Raw genomic sequence first — 17,114 nt, forward strand, 5'->3', positions numbered from 1 at the left:
AGGGAATTTAGCGGAAAAAGACAGGAAAGAGGGAGTGGAGGACGATCAGATCAGCCTCATTGAGTGGCAGAGCAGACTTGATGGGTTGAATGGCTGTTGTTGGCTCCTCAAACATACAGCCTGAGAAGGAAATTGGATGGGCACTCAAGGGAAGAAAGCTCACAGGCAGCGGGAATACAACTAACCCATTCATGTCACACCATTCAGAGAACAGAATCCCGATAGTGTGGAAACAGGCCCTTCAGCCCAACAAATCCACACCAACCCTTGAAAGAGTAACCCATCCAGAACCATTTCCCCATCCTTATGTTTACCCCTGACTAATGCACCTAACCTATGCATCCCTGAACATTTTGGGGCATGGAGCATGGCCAATCCACCCTAACCTGCACATCCCTGGGCACTATGGGTAATTTAGCACAGCCAATCCACCCTAACCTGCACATCCCTGGGCACTATGGGTAATTTAGCACAGCCAATCCACCCTAACCTGCATATCCTGGGCACTATGGGTAATTTAGCACAGCCAATCCACCCAAACCTGTACATCCTGGGCACTATGGGTAACTTAGCACACCCAATCCACCCTCACCTGCACATCCCTGGGCACTATGGATAATTTAGCATGGCCAACCCACCCTAACCTGCAAATCCTGGGCACTATTTGTAATTTAGCATGGCCAATCCACCCTAACCTGCACATCCTGGGCACTATGGGGAATTTAGCACAGCAATCCACCCTAACCTGTACATCTTTGGACTGTGGGAGAAAACCGGAGCACCCAGAGGAAACCCACACAGACACAGGGGAGGATGTGCAAACTCACACAGTTGCCCAAAGGTGGAACGAAATCTGGGTCCCTGGTGCTATGAGGCAGCTTTGCTAACCACTGAGCCAACGTACCACCCTGCAGCAGTTGACCTTTGACCACAAGTCCATCAGGAAGTGGTCAGTACGTAGTGTTCTTGAGACCCTTCGGGAAAAGGAGAGGGCGGATCCTATCGAGCGGTTCCCTGAGCAGACTGCCAAAGCCATTTGGCAGAATGCCTCATCGCCAGAACTTTCCAACAAGCACCAAGACATGGCTTGGCTGGTGGTGAGAAGGGTTCTGCCTGTGAGATCCTTTATGCACGCCAGGACTCTCAACCACACCGCATGCTGCCCTCGAAGCGGCTGCGGGGTAGATGAGACTGTCACACACCTCCTTCTGGAATGTGCCTATGCAGAAGAAGTCTGGAGAGGAATGCAGTGGTGTTTGTCGAGGTTCGTCCCGAGCAGCACCGTGACGCGGGACTCTGTGCTCTATGGCCTGTTCCTTGGGACGCACACTGAGACGAACATCAACTGTGCCTGGAGGATCATCAACTCGGTGAAGAACGCTCTCTGGGCGGTCCGAAACCTGTTAATCTTCCAGCTGAAGGAGTTGACCCCGACTGAGTGTTGCAGACTGGCACATTCCAAGGTCCAGGACTACGTGTTGAGGGATGCGCTGAAGCTTGGGGCAGCTGCCGCCAAGGCGCGGTGGGGAAAGACCACCGTTTAACATCTGCCTGCCTAAAGAAGAACAGGGGGCCCATGCAGTCATTTGGGCTCTGCTGATGCCTCAGCTAAAAATGTAATCAAACAGACCTGTAACTAGGAATGATTACTCTGTTTCGGTATGCAAACAAATGGAATGCAAACAAATCCAACTGTACACACCATTAAAGTATTTTATGAATAAAGTATATTTTTGAAATAAAAAAAGTGATGGTTCATTTGGACGATTTCTGGTTTGGAGGGATTGGCACATTGGAAAAGGTTAAACAGGTTGGGTCTGTACCCTCTGGCATTTAAGAATGAGAGGTGATTTTAAGGTGCTTGACAGGGTAAATGCTGAGAGGATGTTTCTCCTCGTAGGACAGTCTAGGGCCAGAGAACAATCTCAGAATAAAGCAGCAGAACATAGAACACCTCTGGGCCGCCCGGACCAACCAACCCAACCACCCCGTGGCTCAACACTTTAACTCTCCCTCCCACTCCACCGAGGACATGCAGGTCCTTGGGCTCCTCCACCGGCAGAACATAACAACACGACGGCTGGAGGAGGAGCGCCTCATCTTCCGCCTGGGAACCCTCCAACCACAAGGTATGAATTCAGATTTCTCCAGTTTCCTCATTTCCCCTCCCCCCACCTTGTCTCAGTCGTTTCCCTCGAACTCAGCACCGCCCTCCTAACCTGCAATCTCCTTACTGACCTCTCCGCCCCCACCCCACTCTGGCCTATCACCCTCACCTTGACCTCCTTCCACCTATCCCACCTCCATCGCCCCTCCCCCAAGTCCCTCCTCCCTACCTTTTATCTTAGCCTCCCAAGTCCCTCCTCCCTCCCACAGCCTTGGCTACTCTCTCTCATTCCTGATGAAGGGCTTATGCTCGAAACGTCGAATTCCCTATTCCTGAGATGCTGCCTAACCTGCTGTGCTTTAACCAGCAACACATTTTCAGAATAAAGGAGTGCCGGTTACAGCTTGCCCCCAGAGAGCTATGAAGGAAGAATCGGTGTATATTTATGGCAGAGACAGGTTCGTGATCAGTCAAGGAAATCAAGGGTTACAGGGAAAGGGCAAGAACATGGCAGTGAGGAAAGTGGGATAAGCCATGATCCAACTGAATGGCAGAGTGGGCTCAAGGGGCTGAAAGGGGTACTCCGGTTCGTATTTCTCACAGGCTGATGGTCTCTTTTCCTTTCTTGGCAAAGGCACCGCCAAGCATTCCCCAGTTTCACAAATGCTGTCAGACCTGCTGAGTTCCTGAGCAATTTTCCTTTAAGTCAAAACAAACAAAATAAGATCTGTGCACATGCATAAACACATGCACATAAATGCACTCATACAGAGAAATACAAATACGCACACATATAAATATACACTCACATTTACATACATATAATTACATACAAAACATATCAAGATATGCACACAAATTCACATATAAATACACGCTCACATTTACATACATGTAATTACACACATGTAAATACATGCACACAGAAATTAACAGACACAAATGCATACAGACATATATATGCAGACATGCGTGCATACACCGTGTGTTTGTTTTTATATGTACACTTCCATGGCAGACCCTCCCATTCAGGAAATGGCTCAGTTGGAGGGGCTGAGACGAAAGAGAGCGCGCGTGCGAGGAGAGGGGCGCATGGGCACTGCCCCCGGCGCCGGGAACGACACGCATGCGCGGGGGCTGCGCGAGTACACTCGCATGCGCGGTTGGCCCAACGGTCGACGCTGAGCCGACGCCGTCGCCATCGGGGACGGAAGGTCGGGGGGAGAGAGGAGACACACACGTCCTCAAGACCCAGAGACGGAGCAAACCAAAACCTCCCCATCCAACCGGTAACCGAAACGTCACGCTAACCGACCCTCCAACTCGGGAGTGGTGATGTTTGGGGGGAGAGGGAGGGGGGGGGCTAATGTTTCGCGGGATGGGCGGAGGGAGGTGTTGGACGGCTGGAGCCGAGCGCCATGTTCCCTCGAGCACCCGTTCGGGTTCTGTCCTCAAAATGGTGGCGCTCCCGGCCTGCCCCGCGGGCCAGGGCGGGGTGCAGTGCGCCTGCGCCGCGCCCGCAGATAGACCGCTTTCAGCCGCGCGGTGCATTGTGGACGCTGCTGCCCGCCATCGCCAGCCTCGCTAGCCCCGCCCCCCCGCTCGAGATCCCGCAGGCGAACCTTGCTCTGTCTCTGGGCGGTGTCGAGCTTCCCCAGTGATGTTGGAGCTGACCCCTCAGCCCACCCCATCCGGGGCAAGTGGGGAGTATTGCCTCACCCTCCTGACTTGTGGGACAGGGCTTTGGGGAGAGTCAGGAGGGGAGTGACTCCCTGTGAGAGTCCCAGCCTCTGACCTGCTCTTGTAGCATTGTATTAATGGTCAATGTTAATGCTTGATCAATGGTAACCCTGAGGATAGTGGGGAAATCAGTGATGGTAGCACCATTGAATGTCAAGGGGCAGTTGTTAACATGTCTCTTGTCAGTAATGGCCATTATCTGGCATTTGTGTGATGCAGATGTTACTTATCAGTCCAAACACTTGATTACTAGTGAGGCCGAGCCATTGAGTAAATTCAAGGGTGTGACGGACAGCTCCTTGGTCAGTAATTGAATCAAGGGTTATGGGGGAAGTGCAGGAAAGTGGGGTTGAGGAGTTTTGAATCAGTTGTGATTTTATTGAGTGGAGGACTTGATGCCAACTTCTGGTCCTATGTCTTATGATCTTCATTGAGTAGGAGAAAGTGAGGACCGGAGATCAGAGCTGAAAAATGTGTTGCTGGAAAAACACAGCAGGTCAGGCAGCATCCAAGGAGCAGGAGAATCGGGCTTATGCCAGACACGTCGATTCTCCTGCTCCTTGGATGCTGCCTGACCTGCTGTGCTTTTCTAACAACATACTTTTCAGATCTTCATTGCCAAAAACTGAGAAAATGGCTGCCAGCGCTTGTACAGATGGGTTGGCTACATGAGCTGGCTACAATGCTCTTTCTTTGTATGGATGTACTGGTTCCTAGCACTGCTGCCTGACAGCGTCAGGGACCCAGGTTCAATTCCCGCCTCAGGCGACTGTGTGGAGTTTGCACGTTCTCCCTGTCTCTGCGTGGGTTTCCTTTGGGTGCTTTGGTTTCCTCCCGCAACCTAAAGATTTGCGGGTCAGGTGAACTGGCCGTGCTAAATTTCCCATGGTGTTAGGTGCATTAGTCGGGGTAAATATGGGGAATGGGTCTGTGTGGATTATTCTTTGGAGGGTCGGTGTGGATTTGTTGGGCCAAAAGGTCTGTTTCCGTACTGTAGGGAATGTAATCTAATTTACATTGGATGGTAGCATTCATGCGCAGCAGGTCAGGCAGCATCCAAGGAGCAGGAGAGTCGACGTTTTGGGAATGAGCCCTTCTTCAGGAATCATGCCCGAAACGTCGACTCTCCTGCTCCTTGGATGCTGCCTGACCTGCTGTGCTTTTCCAGCAACACATTTTCAGCTCTGATCTCCAGCATCTGCAGTCCTCACTTTCTCCTGGTAGCATTCATGATAAACCCACCCTTACAATAAAATGCAACATTTCACTTGCCTTTTAAACCTTTGTGATTCATGTACAACAACACCCAGAGCATTCAGCAGTCTCATCCCCCCTTTTAAGGATATCTTGCTTTTTCTAATATTCTATCCCATTAGAACATTCTAATATTCATCAAATGGAAACTGCTGATTTTCACGCATTATGATGAGCCTGGCAAATTAGATTAGATTACCTACAGTGTGGAAACAAGCCCTTCGGCCCAACAAGTCCACACCGACCCGCCGAAGCGCAACCCACCCATACCCCTACACTTACCCCTTCACCTAACACTACGGGTAATTCACCTGACCTGCACATCTTTGGACTGTGGGAGGAAACCGGAGCACCCGGAGGAAACCCATGCAGACACAGGGAGAATGTGCAAACTCCACACAGTCAGTCGCCTGAGGCGGGAATTGAACCCGGGTCTCTGGCGCTGTGAGGCATCAGTGCTAACCACTGTGCCACCGTGCCTCCCAATTGTTGCCAACTAATCTTTGTCCTTTTGCACATTCTTTGTATCGTTCTGCCAAACCTCCTGATGAAGTGCTTTTGCCCGAAATGTCGATTTTCCTGCTCCTCGGATGCTGCCTGAACTGCTGTGCTTTTCCAGCACCACTCTAGTCTAGACTCTGGTTTCCAGCATCTGCAGTCCTTGTTTTTACCTACAAACCACTTATTAGATTACTTACACCGACCCTCCGAAGAGCAACCCACCCAGACCCATTCCCCTACATTTACCCTTTTACCTAAAACTAAAGGCAATTTAGCATGGCCAATTCACCGAACCTGCACATTTTTGGAGTGTGGGAGGAAACCAGAGGAAACCCACACAGACAGGGGGAGAATGTGCAAACTCCACAGTCAGTCGCCTGAGGTGCTGTGAGGTAGCAGTGCTAACCACCGTGCCACCCCACTGCCACTGTGCCACCCCACTGTGCCAGCTGCAAATTTGATGATGGTACAATCAGTCCCTTCATCAAGGTCATTAATAAGGATGAAAATAGCTGAGATTTCGGCATTGCTGCCTGTGGCATTAGTTACAGTCTGACCTGTTTATTCTGACCGTCTACTTCCTGTTAGTCAGGAAATCCTCTATCCACGTGAATGCATCACTCTCCAACACCAGGTACTTTTGTCAGGCGTGATAACCATTCTACATGACACCCTGAGTGACTTTTGAAAATCCAAATACCTCACATCTACTGACTCCCCATTATCTACCCTGCTTAGCAGATCCTCAAAGGATTCTAGTAGATTCATCAGCCACCATTTCACTTTCCCAAAACCATGCTTACTCTGCCTGACTGTACTAAAACTGTCTAAATGCATTTTCATTAAAAATAGATTCCAGCATTTTCCCAATGATAGAGGGATTAGCATCCAAGATCAGTGGGATGGGGAAGGCAAATGGAACATTGGTCTTTAAGTCAGAGGGATATGGGCAAGTTTTGCTAAATCTGTGTGAGGCATATAATCAGACCACTGCGAACAGTTCTGGGCCCCTTATCTAAGGAACGACATAATAGCATTGGAGATAAGGTTCACTCGGCTGATCCTGGACATGGAGGGACTATGTTATGCGGAGAGGTTGAGTAGTCTGGAGGTGTTGGAGTTTAGAAGGGTAGCGTTGGAAAAGCACAGCAGGTCAGGCAGCATCCGAGCAGCGGGAGAGTCTATGTTTCGGGCACGAGCCCTTCATCCTGATGTCGTCTCTCCTGCTGATCAGGTACTGCCTGACCTGCGGTGCTTTTCCAACACCACCCTTCTCAACTCTATCTCTCCAGCATGTGCTGTCGTCACTTTCTTCATGTTGGTGTTTAGAAGATTGAGAGGCGAGAGGAAACATACAGGATCCTCTGGGGGACTTAACAGAATAGATGGGGAGAAGTTGTTTCCCCTTCCGGGAAAGTCTAGGCATCAGAGGGTATCATCTGAGTGGGCGGGACACCCATGAAAGGCAGAGATAAGGAGGAATTTCTTCACTCCTGGGTGGGGGTGGGTGTAACTGTGCGATTCTTACCATGGAGTGCTGCTAAGAAAGGGAAAGCTTGTGATCGAGTGAGTCTATAAAGGGGAGGGCGGGAGACTGGCATTAGACAGTCAGAGCAGAGGCAGTGAGCTGGGCGACACTGAACTTTTCACAAACAACAAATAACAGAGCAACCCAGCTGCTGCCAAACCGGGACCAGGATCAGGGGAAACGTAAGTCTGCCAGGGAGAAATCTCAATTGTTTTTCCTTAAAACCAGCATCAAATCCTGAACATGGATTTGGGGTAAAGGAGGTGGGACGTCATCTTGGAGAGACTAACTGGTTAACCCTGTCATTGCTTATCTGGGCCTGGTTGACCCGGTCAGTGAAACTCAGTGAGTCCCTACCTCCCCTCCCTCTGTCTCTTCCACAGAGATCGCCTCACCCCCTCCAGCCCTTAACCTTACTTATGCACCCCGTCCACAAACCTCCCCCATCCTCCTGTCCCTTCGCTGCACTCCATCCATCCTCGCTCTATTTCCTTCTTCCCTCTATCCACTCACTGTCCTTACAGTCCTTCCACTGTCCGCTGCACCTTTCTGCTCCACACTCTCACACCCTCAGAGTGTGACCCAGGGAGGGCTCGGAGGGTCAGGATGAGAGGGGGAGGATGCTGGATGGGCCATGGTGAGGGTGGTTCAGGAGGTCACATTGAGGTGAGTGGGGGGAGTTGGGATATTCACACTCAGGGACTCTCGCCTTCTCTCTCTCTCTCTCGTCCCTCCCCCTCCTCCCTCCCTCTCTCTCCCCCCTCCTCCCTCCCACAGCCTTGACTCTCTGTGCCTCTCAGGATGTCGGGTGTACCGAGCAGCACTCCCAGGCTGAAGCAGTGGATGATCGAGCAAGTGGACAGTGAGAGGTACCCGGGCCTGGTCTGGGAGGACCGCAATCTCGGAATGTTCCGGATCCCCTGGAAGCACGCCAATCATCAGGACTACAGGCACGACAAGGATGCCGCCATTTTTGAGGTGAGACCCACGCCGTCCCCTTCTTCAATCCAATAGCAATGAGAGGCTGGGGGTCAGGGGTCATGACTGGAGTAAACGGGGTCATTCCCATTAAGGGGAATTCCTCCTGCAGTTAGGTTCCAGTGGACAGCAACAACCCTTCAGAGATTTTCAACATGCCCTTGCTGCTTCATGGGCGCCTAGGTCAGACAACACGTGATCCTGACTCAGACGCTGCACTGGGCTCCTGGGACAGTGACCGAGACCTTGGCCCATCAGCCGGATTGTAAATGGGGAAGAGAGAGAGAGAGAGAGAGAGCGAGAGAGACGGAGAGGGAGGGAGGGAGAGAAAGAAAGAGATTCGAACGTTCAGGGAGAGATGTCAACCCAGGCAGCCCCACTCTGTCCCTGTCCCTGGGAGTGTTTGATGGGGGGGACAGTGTAGAGTGAGCTTTACTCTGTATCTAACCCCGTGCTGTCCCTGTCCCTGGGATGGGGGGACAGTGTAGAGTGAGCTTTACTCTGTATCTAACCCTGTGCTGTCCCTGTCCCTGTCCCTGGGAGTGTTTGATGGGGGGACAGTGTAGAGGGAGCTTTACTCTGTATCTAACCCCGTGCTGACCCTGTCCCTGTGAGTGTTTGATGGGGGGGCAGTGTAGAGGGAGCTTTACTCCGTATCTAACCCCGTGCTGGCCCTGTCCCTGTCACTGGGGGTGTTTGATGGGGGGGTCAGTATGTATCGGGCATTGGTCTGTCTCGGTCTCTGCACTAACAGCCCGAGCTCTCTCTGTCCAGGCCTGGGCCAGGTTCAAGGGGCCGTGCCGGGATTGGCGGAGCCTGAATCCCCGCACCTGGAAATCGAGGCTGCGGTGCGCGCTCCACAAAAGCAGTGATTTTGTGGAGGTCCCAGAACGCTCCCAGCTCCACAACTTCCATCCGTACAAAGTCTACAGGATCATCGACAGCAGTTTCAGTCAGGGTGCGTGCTTAGCTATTGCTGCAGGACGGGCATAGACATGCAGGGCCAGCTGTGGCTCTGCCGCTGTGTGTGTGTGTGTGTGTGTGTGTGTACGCGTCTGTGCACGCATGTGTCTGTGTGCACCCGTGTCCATGTCTGCATGTGTGTATCTGTGTGAGTGTGTGCGTGTGTTTGTGACTGTGCGCATATATATCTGTGTATGCATGTCTGTGCTTGTGTGTCCATGTCTGCATGTGTGTCTGTGAGCATGTGTGTGTGCATGTGTCTGTGTACATGCACATGTCCATGTCTGTGTGTGTGTGTGTGTGTGTGTCTCTGAGTGTGAGCATGTGTGCATGCTCATGAATCTGTGTTTGTGTGTGTGTGTGTGTGTCTGTGCACACGTGTGCATCTGCCTCTGTGTGTGTGTGTTTGTGTTTGCATGCACATCCTGGTGCCTGTGTGTCCACATGTGAGCATCACCATGTGTGTCTGTCAGTCTGTCATGTGAGGTGGGTGGGGTGAGGGGAGTCGGTGAGAAAGCGAGTGAGAAGGGAATAAGCAAGGGAGAGGGAGGAGCAAGTTGGCGAGGGAGGGAGTTCGTGAAAAAGTGAGGCTTTTTTTGATTCGGCAGGAGAACTTCTTGGTGAGGGAAGGGGAGTGAGAATGGAATCACCCACAAATATGAGAACATTGGAGTGCGAGGGAGGAGTTGATTTCTTAGCCAAGTAGGGGATTCATCATCATCAAGGTAAAATTCCTCTCCGATGGGAGAGGTTATGGGGAAAGCCATGTCTCGCTGTCTGTTCTGACCTTTCTCCCCGGGGTATATTCTCAGAGAGGATATCGCCATCCATTCACCTGCTCGCAGTGAAACTGGAGATGAATGACAGCAATGGTATGGAGAGTTCACAGTACAGCTTACCCAGAAGGCTGCTGCGAGTGGCCGAGCAGGTGAGGAAAGGGGCAGGAGTGACCCGTGGTGGCGTTTTAAAGAAGGAGACACTGAGGGGAAGCAAGCAGAAAGGGAGGAGCACCAGAAATATGAATGTTGCCATTCCGTGCCAAATAGTGACGTTCCTGTTCCCCATTTCCCAGCAGGTAGAGACCGATGCTCCTGTTCCCCGTGTCCCAGCAGGTACCGAGTGACACTCCTATTCCTGTTTCCCAGCAGGTAGAGAATGACGCTCCTGTTCCCCGTGTCCCAGCAGGTAGCGAGTGATGCACCTGTTCCCCGTGTCCCAGCAGGTAGAGAGTGACGCACCTGTTCCCCGTGTCCCAGCAGATAGAGAGTGACACGTCTGTTCCCCGTGTCCCAGCAGATAGAGAGTGACACGTCTGTTCCCCGTGTCCCAGCAGGTAGTGAGTGACGCACCTGTTCCCCATGTCCCAGCAGGTAGAGAGTGACCTCCTGTTCCTGTGTCCCAGCAGGTAGAGAGTGACGCACCTGTTCCCCGTGTCCCAGCAGGTAGTGAGTAACACACCTGTTCCCCATGTCCCACCAGGTAGAGAGTGACACACCTGTTCCCCGTGTCCCAGCAGGTAGTGAGTAACACACCTGTTCCCCATGTCCCACCAGGTAGAGAGTGACACACCTGTTCCCCGTGTCCCAGCAGGTAGTGAGTAACGCACCTGTTCCCCATGTCCCAGCAGGTAGAGAGTGACGCTCCTGTTCCTGTGTCCCAGCAGGTAGAGAGTGACACTCCTATTCCTGTTTCCCAGCAGGTAGAGAATGACGCTCCTGTTCCCCGTGTCCCAGCAGGTAGAGAGTGAGGTTTCTCCTCTCCATTACCAACAGGCTGAGAGTGACAGCAGCTGTGAGCCCTTTTCTGGGTGCGAGGCGTCCCCTCCTGAAGAAGCGTGCCTTGAAAATACCTCCTTGCCGTGGAGACTGCTGGCCCACAACCGAGGTAGGGAGTGAGTGTTCCTTGCCTGAGCTGGGCGGGTTTGGGAGCGTGGATGGTGGTGTGAGGCTGGGTGGCAGGGATGGAGGTGGGGCTGGAGGGGAAGACTGCTGGCAGGTATGGGCGAGTTTCAGACTGGGTCGAGCTGGGTCAATGCCGACGTGGACTCTCCGGATCCTGACCTCTGTGCTTTGGATACCATGCCCATAGTGTGGATGGCATCAGAGGAAGACAGTAAGGGCAAGGGGACCTGATGAGGCCATGTGCAGTGTCTCAGTGGGTCTGTCTGTGCTGATCTGTCCCAGTGAGAGTGGCAGAGTCCGGCAGCTGGGCCGACAGTGACACAGTTCTGCAGGACATGGTTTCTAAGGGTAGAGATGGGGGACGGGGCAATGAAATGGAATCCAACGTGGACACAGGACAGTATCGGGATGGGAAGCGACAGTGGGGCAAGAATGGACAGAGGTGCTGCTTCGGCAGGCACCAAACTGGGCAGCAGCAGAACCCCTCAACCTCGGGACTGTTAGCGGAGCCTTGTGTCAGTTTGAGGGAGGGAAGGCTGCCAGTGGAGGAGGTGACAGAGAGGGTCAGGCAGGGGGTGGACAGGGCTTCCTCGTGGGAGGAGATGCTGCCAGCAATAATTGAGAGCAGTCAATGAGGAGTGTTTCCTGAGAGAGAGGGAGTGTTCGTGTTGGGGTGGGAAGATCTCTCAATGAGAAGGGTGGTGTTAGGGTGAAGTGTTTTCAGGAGCCAGTCTGTATCTCCGTCAGTGTGTGTGTCTGTCTTTCTCTCTGTCTCACTCTGTGTGTGTCTCTGTATATGTGTGTGTGTCTCTCTCTCTCTCTGCATTTTTTCCTCTGTGTGTCTCTCTCTCTCTCTCTCTCTCTCTCTCACCCCCCTGCGACTCTCTGTCATCTCTCGCTCTTTCTGTCCTTCTGCGCTGACCTGTGTTTACTGGACTCTGTTCCCAGAGAGGCCATCACTCGCCATTGACCTGAGCACAGTGAAGGTGGAGGAGAGTGGGAGCGCTGGAATGGAGAGCTCACAGCCCAGCTCCCCCAGCAGGGGTGTGGTGACATCGCACCAGGTGAGGGACGGGAAGATGCTGCATTCCGAACAGCTGGGGATCGATCACAGGGCTGAAGGGGAATGGGGAGGGTCCTGAAGGGACTGACAATCTGGTTTGCCAGTAAACCGGGAACAAAGTGACCCGGTCACCAGGTGGGAATCACAGGTTCAAACTATGACACGAAATTTGAGAAAATTTACATTTGGTGGTTCAGTAAGGAATTGGAAGCTGGTCTCAGTCATGGGACCATGACAACCGTCATCGATTGTGGTTTAAAGACAAACTCCTCCTCACACTCCCATCGTCAGGTTTACTAATGCCTCTTTTAATAGAGGAAATGTGCCCTCCTTGCCCAGTATGGGCCTCAGCATTACTCCAGCCTCCCAAAGCTTTTCCGAAAGGTTGATTCTTGCATTCAGTCCCGATGAGCACAAAGCTTCAGATCTCTTTATAGCAGTGGTTCAATAGGTAGCGAATTTCACTCCTTTTCCCCTTTCCCAGCGGGTAGGGAGTGACTGTCTTATTCCGCTTTCCCAGCAGGTAGAGAGTGACGCTCCTGTTCCCGTGTCCCAGCAGGTAGAGAGTGAAACTCCTGTTCCTGTTTCCCAGCAGGTAGAGAGTGAAACTCTTGTTCCCATTTCCCAGCAGGTAGAGAGTGACGCTCCTGTTCCCCGTGTCGTAGCAGGTAGAGAGTGATGCTCCTGTTCCCGTTTCCCAGCAGGTAGAGAGTGACGCTCCTGTTCCCGTGTCCCAGCAGGTATAGAGAGTGACGCTCCTGTTCCCATGTACCAGCAGGTAGAGAGTGACGCTCCTGTTCCCGTTTCCCAGCAGGTAGAGAGTGAAACTCTTGTTCCCGTTTTCCAGCAGGTAGAGAGTGACGCTCCAGTTCCCGTATCCCAGCAGGTAGAGAGTAACGCTCCTGTTCCCCGTGTCCCAGCAGGTAGAAAGTGATGCTCCTGTTCCCGTGTCCCAGCAGGTGGAGAGTGACGCACCTGTTCCCGTTTCCCAGCAGGTAGAGAGTGAAACTCTTGTTCCCATTTCCCAGCAGGTAGGGAGTGAAACTCCTGTTCCCATGTCCCAGCAGGTAGAGAGTAACGCTCCTGTTCCCCGTGTCCCTGCAGGTAGACAGTGACGCTCCTGTTCCTGTTTCCCAGCAGATAGACAGTGACACTCCTGTTGCTGTTTCCCAGCAGATAGACAGTGACGCTCCTGTTCCCCGTGTCCCAGCAGGTAGCAAGTGACGCTCCTGTTCCCCGTGTCCCAGCAGGTAGTGAGTGACGCTCCTGTTCCCCATGTCCCAGCAGATAGAGAGTGATGCTCTGTTCCCCGTGTCCCAGCAGGTAGCGAGTGACGCTCCTGTTCCCCGTGTCCCAGCAGGTAGCGAGTGACGCTCCTGTTCCTGTGTCCTTGCAGGTGGAGAGTGACGATCATGTTCCTGTTTCCCAGCAGATAGACAGTGACACTCCTGTTGCTGTTTCCCAGCAGGTAGGGAGTGACGCTCCTGTTCCCCATGTCCCTGCAGGTAGAGAGTGACCTTCCTGTTCCTGTGTCCCAGCAGGTAGCGAGTGACGATCCTGTTCCCCGTGTCCCAGCAGGTAGCGAGTGACGATCCTGTTCCCCGTGTCCCAGCAGGTAGCGAGTGACGATCCTGTTCCCCGTGTCCCAGCAGGTAGCGAGTGACGATCCTGTTCCCTGTGTCCCAGCAGGTAGAGTGTGACGCTCCTGTTCCCCGCGTCCCAGCAGGTAGAGAGTGATATTTCACTTTACCAGCAGAAAGTGACATCCCCTTCTCCTTTCCCAGCAGGTAAAGAGTGAAGGTCCAGCTCCCACTTCCCAGCAGGCGGAGAGTGATAGCAGCTGTGATCCCAGTTCTGACTCCGAAAGATCTATTCCCAAGGAATGTTCTGTTGGAAGCCCCTTGCCAGACCCAGAACTGGATCCCTGTGTGGAAGGTAGAGTCTGTGAGGAGGGGAGGTACCATCAGGAAGTGGTCAGGATTGGGACTGAGGTGAACGCTGTGCCCTTATTGAAGAAGGGCAGCAAAGAAAAGCCTGGGAACTACAGACCAGTCAGCCTAACATCTGTGGGAGGCAAGTTACTGGAGAAGATGCTGAGGGATAAGATATCCATGCATTTGGAAAGAGAGGGTTTGATTAGAAGTAGTCAGCACGGCTTTGTCTGTGGGAGATCGCGCCTCACAGATTTGTTAGAGCTCTTTGATGAAATGACCAGGAAGGTTGACCAGGGCAGGGTGGTAGATGTAGTCTATGTGGATCTCAGTCAGGCTTTTGATAAGGTCCCACATGGTAGGCTGCTCTGGAAAGTTAGATCGCATGGAATCCAGGGGGACCGAGCAAACTGGATACACGATTGGCTCGATGGTAGGAAGCAGAGAGGGGAATAGTGGAAGGATGCTGGTCGGACTGGAGGCCTGAGACGAGTGGAGTCCCTCAGGGTTCGGTGCTGGGCCCATTACTGTTTGTTATCTAGATCAATGATTTGGATGAGAATAGGGCTGTTAAGAAGACGTACGATGTGTTAGCTTTTATTCATAGAGGGATTGAGTTTCGGAACCATGAGGTCATGCTGCAGCTGGACAAAACTCTGGTGTGGCCGCATTGTGGAGTATTGCGTACAGTTCTGGTCACCGCATTATAGGAAGGATGTGGAAGCTTTGGAAAGGGTGCAGAGGAGATTTACCAGGATGTTGCCTGGTCTGGAGGGAAGGTCTCATGAGGAAAGGCTGAGGGACTTGAGGCTGTTTTTGTTCGAGAGAACAAGGTTGAGAGGTGACTTAATAGAGACATATATAAGATGATCAGAGAGTTAAATAGGGTGGACAGTGAGAGCCTTTTACCTCCGATGGTGATGGCGAGCATGAGGGGACATAGCTTTAAATTGAGGGGTGACAGATATAGGACAGATGTCAGAGCTAGGTTCTTTACTCAGGGAGGAGTAGGGGCGTGGAGCGCACTGCCTGCAACAGTTGTAGATTCACCAACTTTAAGGGCATTTAAATGGTCATTGGATAGACAGATGGATGAGAATGGAATAGTGGAGGTTAGATGGGCTTCAGATTGGTTCCACAGGGTCAGTGCAACATGGAGGGCCTGTACTGCGCTGAAATGTTCTATGTTCTAAGGCGTGATTAGTAAGTTTGCTGATGACTCGTGGACAGTGAGGAAGGTCCTCAGGAATTGCAGCAGGACCTTGGTCAGCTGGGATGGTGGGCCGAGAAATAGCAAAGGGAGTTTAATATCGATATGTGTGAGGGCTCGCATTTTGGAAAGTCAAATCAAGGCAGGAGTTTTATGGTCACTAGTGGGACAGAGGGACCTTGGAATTCAGGTGTACAGTTCTCTGAAAGTGGAGTCCCAGGTAGACAGGGCAGTGAAGAAGGCTTTTGGCAAACTGGCCTTCATCAGTCAGGGTACTGAGTATAGAGGTTGGGAAGTTGTGTTGCAGTTCTACAGGACGTTGGTGAGGCCGCACTCGGGAGTACTGTGTTCAGTTTTGGTCACCTTGTTATAGGAAGGATGTTATTAAACTGGAAAGAGTGCAGACAAAATTAACAAGGATGTTGCCAGGACTCACCGGTCTGAGCTACACGGAGAGGTTGGGCACGCGAGGACTTTTTTCTTTAGAGCGTAGGAGAGTGAGGGAGGGACCTTATAGATGGGTATAAGATCATCCGAGGCACGGAGAGGGTGAATGCACTCAGTCTTTTTCCCAGGGCTGGGGAATCAAGGGCTCGAGGGCATCAGTTGAAGGTTAGAGGGGAAAGAATAAAAGGGAACCTGAGGGGCAACTTTTTTACACAGAGGGTGGTGTGCATCTGGAGGTGGTTGAGGCGGGTACATTAACAGCATTTAAAAGGACATTTGGACAAATACATGGATAGGAAAGGATTAGAAGGATATGGGCCAAGTGCAGGGAAATGTGGTTAGTGTGGATGGAAACTTTTTAGAGCAAGGACCAGAATGGGCTGAATGGCCTGCTCTCCATGCTGCAGGACTCTGTGACTGAAGTATCATTGAGACTCCAAATACTTGGTGTTAGCGGGTGGACTCACTGCAAATATCTAGTCCCCCCCCCCTCCGCCGCACACACTAAAAGGCCACATTCCCCGCCTCCCTCTGTCCCAGTCCCACGGGCCCCGCCCCCCCTTTGTCCCAGCCCGACGGGGCCCCGACCCCCCGTCCCAGTCCCACGGGCCCCGCCCCCCTCTGTCCCTGTCCCACGGGGCCCTGCCCCCCCTCTGACAGAACCCCGCCCCCCTCTGTCCCTGTCTGACTGGACCCCCACCTCCTCTCTGTACAGGCAGGTTTCCGGATCTGTCCCAGGATCCTGTCAGTGAGGGTGCGGACTCGGTCTGGCTTAGCTGGACCCCTGCTGGTCTCCACTGCTTCCCTCAAGTCCCTTTCTTCTCCCACCCAGCTCGCCTGCCCCCTTTTGGGGACACGAGAGTCAATTGTGGCCCGAGCGTTTTGTACTGTGTTCTGTGATGAACGTATCTGCCTGAAAGGACCGCAGGCTGTCGTCTGGCTGTCTTGGTCCTGCAGTTCAGTTCAGGACAGGGCCAGTTGGTGTGTCCTGTGGTCAATGAGCTCTGAAGGTTCAGGGAGATGATGGACGTAGGGTCAGCAAGGTAGGGGCTGTGTTGGGAAGGAGCAGTGGGATGAGGGAGGCTATTGTCAGCTGGATGGGGTTTCTCCCCAGCAGAGGGAGGATTTCAACGGACATGCCTTTTATTGGGCACGGTATAGGTTGTTTGGTGAAGGGGTGATTTTTCTTTCATGTTTTCTCTATGAAGCGTTGATTCTGTGCACTCTGACCTGTTGTTTTCTATACTCTTGTCGACAGTGAGGACATGGTCTGACTCTGAACTAAGCGTAAAGAGGGAGGAGGAGAGCAGTGGTGGAGAGAAGGATGTACTTCCCCTCACCTCCAGCGGGCAGCTGGGAATGTTGGTGCAGGTGAGGTGTTGCGGGGGAATGAGTTATGAAGAGAGCCATGCTCCTGTTCACATTCCCCAGCAGGTAGAGAGTGACGCTCCTGTTCCTGTGTCCCAGCAGGTAGAGTGTGACGCTCCTGTT

The 17,114-nt window shown here is 52.6% G+C and overlaps 1 protein-coding gene across 8 annotated transcripts in view; it reads left to right on the top strand.

The window, feature by feature from the left end:
* Window positions 1-3,310: 3,310 nt before the first annotated feature.
* LOC132807018 (interferon regulatory factor 1-like) overlaps window positions 3,311-17,114 on the top strand; it is a 30,637-nt gene continuing 16,833 nt past the window's right edge. For 3 of the 8 annotated variants that reach the window (XR_009641911.1, XM_060821306.1, XM_060821311.1), the window contains exons 1-8: window positions 3,311-3,396; window positions 7,908-8,108; window positions 8,883-9,066; window positions 9,884-9,999; window positions 10,805-10,955; window positions 11,921-12,036; window positions 13,820-13,970; window positions 16,882-16,994. Coding sequence is in view for 7 of the 8 variants with exons in the window: in XM_060821306.1 (XP_060677289.1) it covers window positions 7,932-8,108; window positions 8,883-9,066; window positions 9,884-9,999; window positions 10,805-10,955; window positions 11,921-12,036; window positions 13,820-13,970; window positions 16,882-16,994 (1,008 nt within the window). In the remaining variant the exon portion in view is untranslated. The remainder of the gene's footprint in view (window positions 3,397-7,907; window positions 8,109-8,882; window positions 9,067-9,883; window positions 10,000-10,804; window positions 10,956-11,920; window positions 12,037-13,819; window positions 13,971-16,881; window positions 16,995-17,114) is intronic. The other 5 variants (XM_060821309.1, XM_060821308.1, XM_060821310.1 and 2 more) reach the window with 5 other exon arrangements.

The sequence above is a fragment of the Hemiscyllium ocellatum genome (genome assembly GCF_020745735.1).
Source record: "Hemiscyllium ocellatum isolate sHemOce1 chromosome 27 unlocalized genomic scaffold, sHemOce1.pat.X.cur. SUPER_27_unloc_1, whole genome shotgun sequence".
In the NCBI taxonomy this organism is placed as follows: domain Eukaryota; kingdom Metazoa; phylum Chordata; class Chondrichthyes; order Orectolobiformes; family Hemiscylliidae; genus Hemiscyllium; species Hemiscyllium ocellatum.